General features: G+C 34.3%; 1 protein-coding gene across 1 annotated transcript; it reads right to left on the reverse strand.

Moving 5' to 3' along the window:
• Positions 1-102: 102 nt before the first annotated feature.
• Positions 103-9051, reverse strand: LOC149731117 (annexin-B12-like). The gene is made up of 10 exons (XM_089884874.1): positions 8893-9051; positions 8185-8425; positions 7577-7909; positions 4418-4582; positions 3974-4068; positions 3325-3459; positions 2677-2826; positions 1940-2110; positions 972-1160; positions 103-582 (listed from the first exon to the last, which is right to left on the reverse strand). Exons 1-10 carry the CDS (start codon positions 8941-8943, stop codon positions 460-462), a joined length of 1653 nt encoding a protein of 550 aa, XP_089741000.1. The 5' UTR covers positions 8944-9051; the 3' UTR covers positions 103-459.
• Between the last annotated feature and the right edge of the window lie 1041 nt (positions 9052-10092).

Raw genomic sequence — 10092 nt, forward strand, 5'->3', positions numbered from 1 at the left:
GTTGAGCCGATTTTCTAGTAAACATTTTGATTATCACTAACCTACATTCACTAATGAATTTAAACCACCTTTTCACTTATTTCTTGTTTTATCTATAAAAAGTTTCATTCTTTGTAGAGTACATATAATTGCATGTATTTACATTCTAAGCATTAAAGACCCCATGCACTGTTGAGAAATTACTAATTGCATTACCATTTAGTACATATATGCTAAACAGAGACAATTCTATTATTTCTTGGGTTAAAGACACTTAGTGTTGCAATATAGATACCAGATTACAGATACATAATTATTGACACCTACACTAACACAAAATCAGAATTTTTTATGAAAAAGTGCACGTATCAGAATGAAATGACTCAAAGAATATACGCTAAAATTATGAGTGCCAGTCATTTTTGGTAAAATTTTGTAAATTATAAATCTACATAAGAGCAAACATGATACATCAAACAACTAATGTCCGACAATGGTAAGTAATATCTTCTTATAGTCTCCACCAGTATCATCACCTATGTACTTGGCAAGAGGTATCTTGTACATGGCTTGGAAATCACGTTTAATTTCAACCATATCCACCTTAAGAAATAATATAGGTTAACTGGTATTAATGGTGAAATATATAGTAAGAGTCTATACAACTCTTTGCTCAAATTGGTATAACCTTGTTAGAAGTGCACAGCCACATTTAAGCACAAATTCCACTGTATTAAGAGATGCTTTCTTACAATAAAAATATTTCAGATACAATATGGGAAATTGCAGGCGTTTATTTTTAGTGGATTTCTATTCTATTCAGGTAAGGGCTGGTCACAAACATAACACACGATAAGGGCTGGTCACAAACATAACACACGATAAAGACTGCTTTCATATGTTTGAAAAAATGTGCTCCACATGCGACTACTGTGCCTGTCATTTATGTTGTTAAGAGGGATCTTTATGTTATTTTATTTAGTATCACCAACCTCTGATCTAGACACCACCACACGGATAAGTATATGATCTTTGGTACCAGCTCCCTTCATAGACTCATAAAGTCTCCTTGCAAAATAAGCAGCAGGATTCCTCGCTACTTCTATCACAGCTACCATTCCATCTTCAACGTCACCTGAGAATTCACCTTTTACCGACTTAATGATGTCTCGGTTGGCAATCTGCATGTAAGAAATCGATTATTTTACATGTGTAATAACAACTGCCGTTGCCCTGCTATGGAATGTACAATAAGTTTTATTCTTTCATACAGTTTAAGCAACATTTTCACATTTTTCATAAACTTCTGTTAACCAGAAGCATTTGCCAGCACATAAGTCAAATGTAGATATTCTACGATCCCACTACGTTGTGACATTTACATTTAGGTTACAGTATAACCATTCCTTTGGTGATGTTCAGTAATAACACATGTATGTTCATGATATATCATAACAGGATAATTCATTGTAAAATTGCGTGTTGGTGTGTGAACCACATGATGCGAGAGGAAGATATGCATTGAGACGTGAGTCAAAGACTTCACTTCAGTCAAAGACGCAAGCACAAGCGTACGTGAGTCCTGCTTCATTACAGACGTAAACAAAGACGTTGGTCAACTTGTAACCAATCAATTGAAACTAGCGTGGGAGGCGCAGACTTATGCGCAGGTCACAAGATAGTCACGTCGGCACGTCGCTATTCATAACTTAAAAATTGAGTGAGAAACCCAATTCGTACATGATATACGTTACAACATGAATGACCTATTAAAAAAACACAAATGCACAGACCATGACAATTTAAGAATTTACCCAAAAAGCTTTGTATATTCCATTATTTATAAAAAAAACAAGACTCTTATACCTTGTAGAAAACATTGCACAAACAATGAAAAATAAGAAAAAGAATGACATATATTTTTTTTCAAATCTCTAACATAATTGATGTAAAACCATACCTTATAATACTCCTCGAATGTTGCACGAAGTTGTGCCATGCTCCTAGATGCCATGATCATGTTAAACGTGCTTTCATCTGTTCCCCACTTCTTCTCACCAGCCTGGTAGAGTTTGTTTGCATCTTCTCTAGCTTTGTTGTGATCCACATGTGAAGTTTCATCTCTGCATGCCTGAAAGATAATTCACAGATCATTAGGAATAAGGAATACTTATTTCCGTTTCTAGCTGCATGTTCTTTACTTTACTGTATTTTCAGCACAAAAACTATTCCACAAAAAAACAATACTTAATACATATTTTAGTTTCTTGTATTTAAACTTTATCTTTTCTCCCAGCTGCTTGTTGTCAATTTTTTATATTTTGAGCACCGGAGTATACTTAACAATACTTTATCCCTTTCAAAATAGCACATTCTATGATTTATCATATTATGAGCACCAACTTGGAGCATAATTAACACTACCCTTTTCCACTAACTTATTCTTATTCCTTAATTTATTCGATTTTAAACACAGAAATTTAAACCATTCAAAAGCACAGTGTGTTAAACTATATTAGTGGCTCTGTATCAGGAAAATTGTTCTAATTTCAACAGAAAAAAAAATACTTTTAAAATATTACGGAAAAGTAGAACTCTATTCTGTATTGGGGAGGTTCTTTTAGGACTTGTGATTTAAACCAGATTTGGTCTATCACTATCACCCATATGATCAAATTTTCCATCACATATACGTACGTTGTTAAGAGACACCAACAGTTTCTTGAAGTGACCGCTTGTTTCGCTAACCAACCTCTTCTCGAGGTTCTCCTTGTAAAGTTCTTTGTATTTTGCCTGAATCTCCTTGATCTCCTGGTTGGTACGAGACACCAGGATTTCAACCAAGGTCTGTAGGTTAAAACATGATTATTGAAAGTTAGGAAAACTGGTTTGAGGTCATCTGAGTTTATCAGTACAGTATTAGTTGTATGTGTATCTGTCTGCTCAACTGTATTCTTATTTGGCTGAATCTATTGTTGCCAGCAATATTTAGTCAATCACTATTGGTATACTGCATATTGCATACATTAGCATTGCTTTTAAAGATTCCCACTGTCATTTTGGCACATAGGTTACACTATGTTTCGTGCTGGCAATATGCTAAATGTTATCTTAAAGTCAACAACTGTTTGGATTTAAACAAAATATATAGGCCCATTAAACCAAAATTTGTGCTTGGTTACCAGTTACCACATGTGTAACACTGAGGGTGCCTTTTCTGCATTACTATTGCTTTTTTATTGTATTGTTAACAATTTAAATAACCCATAAAAGACCACTGAGGCAACTGCTATTAAGTGCCCAAGGACACACACACGCCCACATTCAAACACAATATCAACATACCGATTCAGTTGTTCCAACACCAGATACTGCTTTGCGCAAACAATATGCGTCGTATTCTCGCGGTGTCATCATCAACCCACAGAGAACATCTTCAAAGTTGCCGCTCACTTCAGACTTGAAATCTTTGACGAGATCCTGTAAGAAATAAGACCATACATAATAAAAAACAATATTTTTTCTTTAGAGAATTATCACTATTACATATTAGTTAGTTTATACGAACATAACAGTCTATATTATATACTGATTTAACATAATATACTTGTACTAGGTACTTTTGGAATAATTTTGCGAATCAATGTTTCGACGTCATATTCAGGTCGTCTTTATAAGTGTGAAATGACAGTCTGGCAAATCATGGAAAAGTCACAATTTTTAATAATTTTTTTAATAAAAACCAGACTATTAGTTAATTTAACAGTGTGAATACTTGTGAATTTAGTAATTATTGGACAATATAATATCCTACGTGACTCATAGTTATAAGGAACAGGAAACACATTGTTAATTTACCTAGGGATATACTATGCATACTAACCTATTAAATTTATATTTTTCATACTTTTTTCAAATGTTAAGCTTTGGTCAAGAATTAAAAGGTGGATAAGCAGATAGATACAAGAAACAATTATGTATTATATACACTAACCCTGCCATATGATTGCTTGTACTTTATCTTGATTTCCTGTCTTTGCTTGTTTGTTCGTTTCCCAATCACTTCAATAATTGCTTTCTCATCAGTTCCTATTGATATTTAGATAAGTTTTATAAATGAAGGTAAACACACAAAATGTTTGTTTGTTTTTAACTGTGGTGTTATCTAACTGAATGAATTAATGTAACTTATATACCCTCGCATGAGGCCATGGCGGGGTAGTGGCAGTCATTAAAAAAAGGATGTTCTGTTTCATATTTCTAGTGCCTACTTACGAGTTAGCACGTATGTAACTTTTTGGTAAACTAAATTTTCTGCAATGTACGGCAGGCAATTTATTCAACCCATAATTGACCGCAGGTCTCAGTTGGAACAATTTCTGTTAAGTGTCTTGCTCATTGACACATACAATTCTACTTAACCAAGGTATAACCTTACCTAGTCCTTTCATTGCTTTTCTAAGAACTTGAGCGTCATGTTCTGGATTAAAGTTGGGATATGGAGTGACAGTTCCATGGGTTTTGATTGTCATTGCTGCCATACCACTGCTTAATTGTTGAGCCATCTTGTCAGGTTTACCGTATTGAGATCCAGAGTAAGCGGCTACAAGTAATAGTTTAACTATTTTAATACGCTGTTTTAATGATAAGTTGAAACAGTTTAAACACATTTTAAATGAAATATACAACTTCAGTAAACAGTGACAAGCAATATAAAAAAACTTGCAACCTGCCATTTGAAAAATGGAGTCAAACAGTCCAAATGTCACTTTACAATAGCTTTTGATAAAAAATTCCAAAATAATACTAGAATAATAGATGTTTATTAAATATTTATGTAAGTTGATAAAAGCATCTTTGAAATGCTATGTACATATTATAGTAGGATGCAGTAGGTGAAACTGTCACTTTATTACTTTATACACAGCTAAACTGCATACAACATAACTGTCACTGTTTAATGTACTTCCAAACCAAAGTAAGGTACCCTGGTATCTAAAGCTTCTAAACCTGCAACTGTACCACCATACCATAATACTTGAAAAAAATACTTGTAAAGAAAATTGAACTTCTTTCTGCAGCGTGTTAATTCGTTTAACTGCATAATTGATTGTAAATAGTGTTAGCACTAACATTTCCTGTCACGTATTGCGTTAAAAATCGTGCAGTAATTTGCTATGCATCGCGTAATATCATGTAAAATACATATATTAGTCCACTCTACCAATTGCTGCCTTTACAGCAAAGATATAGAAAACTAATCTATATTGGTCTAATTATAACTGCCCATGATCCCCATACAGCTACAGATAATTTATGATCAGTTAATCCATAAGAATTTAAACTGTATATCTATCATGTAAAACCTCACCAACACTGATATTGTATGTGAAGATCTTAAGACTCCTGAGCCTTAAATACTCTTTATAGTGTTAAGGTACAACAAACATACAGATAAAAACAACAGCATAATTCGTGGTGCAACAAAAAATAAATAATTTAAGGGAGTATTTGAATAATGAAAACTATTGTCACTTTTGACTTGTTTAGATATTACCGACCATATTATGCTATTATACTGCATGTTAAAACATAATAAGCCAATTATACATACTTCTTCTTTTAAGAGTAATAGATATAAAACACTATTGGCCTATTACAATTAATTAGGCTAGTTTAAAGATATAAGCAGCTGTCATATTTGATAATAACATTAGCAGCAATCTGTAACGTTTTCTTAAGCTTTTTTAGAATTTGAATGACGTAAACAGTTACGGAAACTATTCATTTCTGTCGTTGAATAATTGCCTAGGGCGATATGTTGTCATTTGTCACGTACCAAATAACTGTGTATATTTGAATTATATATTACATAAATGCAGAATACTTATCAATTATCATAACATATTACATAATTCAATTATGTTGGTTATACATAACAGTATTCAAAATAATACTTTTGTGTCATATTATGTTTAAGATTGACTGAGATATTATATATTTTCTACTAAAGTACTAAAAACCAACATAATCATATTCTATTATTTTACAACAATTTTAGATTAAGAATAAATGTTAGAATTAACTTTTTACCGATAGGTGTAACAGAGTGACATACTGACATGTCAAATCAACTTTTAAAACAAAGGCAACATCTGTTTTTAAACCACACCCAATTTTTAAGCATGAGACAGCTGTTACTGTTTCAGTGGCCACATAAATGTGCGTAAAAACATTAATTAATCAGGTTTCCTATGTTTAATTACTTGTCTATGGGGGCAACTGCATTGTTGCAATGTCACCACAAACATTGTAAAAAATTTAAAAATATACGATGACTATGTTTGTACAGCTATAGTTTTTATCATACACACAGTAATGAAGAAGACAAATCAATTATAATAGGTTGATAATTAGTGTATAGATCTGAGTCATTTGACCATATTACAGTATTATGTATTTAAACAACTGACAATTATATTGGTACAGTCTTAACAAAGTGCATTTTTAATGCCTGGGGACGTTTGATGCAATTGTCAACCAAAGTCATGATATGGGCCATGCTGTCACCAATTACTTGTTTTTTTCTGATTTGTTTATAATATAATGGGAACGAAAATCTATATGCAACGCATATAATGTATGCAAGATGATTTTGGACATTCATTTTTACGTTTGTTTCGAACCTCTGCTATTAATTTAAAAAATGAAATAACTAGAATAGAACGATGGTGTTTGTTTGGCAAAGCTAAATCAATATTAATAAACTATTGATCTATTCAACTACTGATAAAAATTTATATGTTCTGTACAATATCTTTTGCATCTGCATAAATAAGCATAAAACTTGCTTTGTAGACAAAAAATATGAAATATAGATATATTTGAAAAACTTTTGTATTTATTAGTCAGTCGAAACTTTTCCAGTTGGTAACTTATAACGCATGACATTTGATAACAGAATGCAGTAACATACCCTTACAGAAATATTACCTACGGCAATTTTTAATTGGTTTGGTAGAATTTTATTTACATTAAATTTATTGGTGCCCCATTAAAGTACAGACCAACAGAGGGATTACTATGTTGCTATGTTGGTACTTTGGTTTACATTTAAATAGGAAGCTGGTTAACAATTAATGATATAGACAACTACAGCACCTAAGGTACTTCTACCGGTTATAATAATTAAATAAATACACATACTTTATAAGGTAAACAAACTATTCAAAAGAAATCATAATTTGTTAGTTTACACAAATATAGACAAAACTCTTTCTAATTTCACACAAGATTAAAAAAAGTGCAATTTAAAATTTCGATACAATATCATTATCAGTAAACGTAAAGTACAACTAAGGTGCAACGAGTACAGAGTGCTTGGTAGGTGAGAATCAAATCAGATGGAATTATTTACATATCGGATACATTTCAAAATTGGAACTTTGTATATGATCAGAAACTCAGATTTCAACTTGGTTTCTTCAAATTGGCCCTAAAATTATTGCAGATTATTAAATAAGTGAAAAGGCGTTTGTATAGGATATATAAGTCCATCTGATTTGATCAAACATTTTGTTAAACATTATTTTCTAACCTTGTGTATGTGGGGGTTGTCCGTATGCCTGTTGGGCAGGGGGTTGTCCGTACAGTTGGTTTGAACCAGGCATCGGAGCTGATGGGTAACTACTCGCGGGTGGTGCACCATATCCTTGCTGTGGAGGGGCACCGTATGGTTGCTGTGCAGGTGGAGCACCATAGTTGGGCTGCGTTTGATAGCCAGGGGCTGGAGCAGAAGTTTGAGGGTAACCTCCACCGTATGGGGCCTGTGGAGGAGCACCACCACCATAAGGCATTGCACCTGGCTGCCCATAGTTCTGAGCTGGATGCTGTGGTGGTCCACCAGCTTGTGCTGCAAGACCTTCAAAACCTGTTTCAAAAAGCAATAAACAACATTAAGTAAATAGTAAAACAGGAGTAATCGGCTAACTTGTGGCTTAAATCTCAGGTCCTATAGCAAGCCACAGTGTAGGACCTCACCGAAAAAGAATAGAATGGGCAATTAAATACAATGTTGGGGTAATGGGCCAACTTCTTCCCAAACTTCAGGCACATTGACATGTCATGCTGCAAGACTTGACATATAGTAAAGAAATATCACAACATTGAGTTTAGAATGTATAAATATTTAAATACAATTCTCACCAATTCCTCCGGCCGCTGGGGGACCTCCTGGGTAACCTCCTTGAGGTGGGTACCCTCCTTGTTGTGGTGGGTAACCTGGAGCTCCAGCAGCTGGGGGGTAACCTCCTGGGGCCCCTGAAGCTGGTGGGTAACCTCCAGGTGCTCCTGTAGAAGGTGGGTAGCCACCTGGTGCCCCAGTCGGTGGGTAAGCTCCTGGGGCTTGTCCAGGATATCCACCCTGTCCTCCTGGGTATCCACCTTGCTGAAATGCGATAAACAAATTTAGCGTCAAACTAAAGTAAATGCAGTTGCTGGTGCTTGTTAAAAACTCCTTCGCCTAAATTATCTGCTACTACCACAAACCCCTGATAACTACCGACCACCCTGATAACTACCGACCACTTTCCACCAACAAAAGAATTCATAACTAGTGCCCAGTTGCTAGTGCACAAGTGTACTTAGGTAGATACAGTAATATTGACAGAATCTGCCAATCTGGGCATTTTTTAAGGAAATTCACCCGAAATTTTGTAACGATACCATACGCACAGACACAGTTCATTTGTAATCAATATTGCTGTAATAAACCTTAATAAATAAAGACAAAATAGAATATAATCTGTGCAAAACACTTATTATTTCAGATAAAAATGGTCTAGAATTGCTATGGCTGCAATATAGATACACTCACTTGACTCACACACACTATAATGGGATCTATCATCTTACCTGTGGTGGGTAGCCTTGGCCTTGCCCAGCAGGAGGGTAACCATATGACATTTCTTAAGGTTATTTGTTTACTAAACTAAACTAAATCAGTAACTTACACTGTGTGTGGTTATATTATAAAAATAATTAATTAAAGTGAGTCAGTGAGATACCAGAAAGGCAGGAAAAAGAACCCACAGAACAATACAGATATTGGCTATGTACGCAGGCGTTAACAACAAAATTGGTAATAATAATAACAATTTATGTATTTAATCTATGGAAAATGACAATCATATGTTGGCTGTTGCTAAGAACATGTAAAGCAAAAGGTAAATTTCAACTTTACATTACATAATTTTACAAAATTTTCCTAACTAACTAAAGTCATAATGACATAAATAAAACAAAATATTTTAGTGATCAGAAATGTATCCTTTTAAAAATTCCAAACATTGCAAAAATAACAACAACAAACGACAAACGTAAAGATGCTCCACTAATTGACTAATTGCGGAAGTTAAACCCAAAGACACGGAAAATGCGGAAATATGAAGTCAAATAAATTCCGCAAAAACGACTTTTCAGATAATGCTCTACTAAATTGTTACATTACTAATTCATAGAGTTTTCTCGTCCCATTTGACAGTAAACGAAGAACATTCAAAGAATTGTAAACCGTATCCTAAATCCTTGCGACTTCCATAAACCGTTGTTAATTGTTTAAGACACGATCAGAATACTTTGGTATTATGTGCGAAAGGTGTTCCATCTTCCCCCACTCTACCATGGTCGGTGTGAGTCGATATATAAATAAGTTTGTATAAAAACTCTGGTCAATGGTATATGTTCGGGACAAACTTATAAAACATTTCTGGATTTAAATATTGCGACTCAAAACGATGGCTTCTTACTTCACTTGCTCTATAGGTGCTGTATTAGTCCGGCGCCGTGGCATTAGTGGTTAGCGCGCCTGCCTGTAACCCAGATGTAATGGGTTCAAGGGTCGATGCTACCATTGTGGGGTATGTGTCCTTGGGCAAGACACTTAACGGCAATTGCTCCAACTCAGTCTTCACTAATGAGTTGTCCAAATTATCAGTCATACATAAAAAAAAATAAATCACAAAGTTCACTCACAAAGTAACATGCATGGTAACTCCTAGGCTGGTGTCCCGTCTTGCCCCACCCTACTGTATGCGTATATAGGCCATCGGCCAA

The sequence above is a fragment of the Ciona robusta genome, chromosome 9 (assembly GCF_009617815.1).
Source record: "Ciona robusta chromosome 9, ASM961781v2".
Taxonomy (NCBI): Eukaryota; Metazoa; Chordata; class Ascidiacea; order Phlebobranchia; family Cionidae; genus Ciona; species Ciona robusta.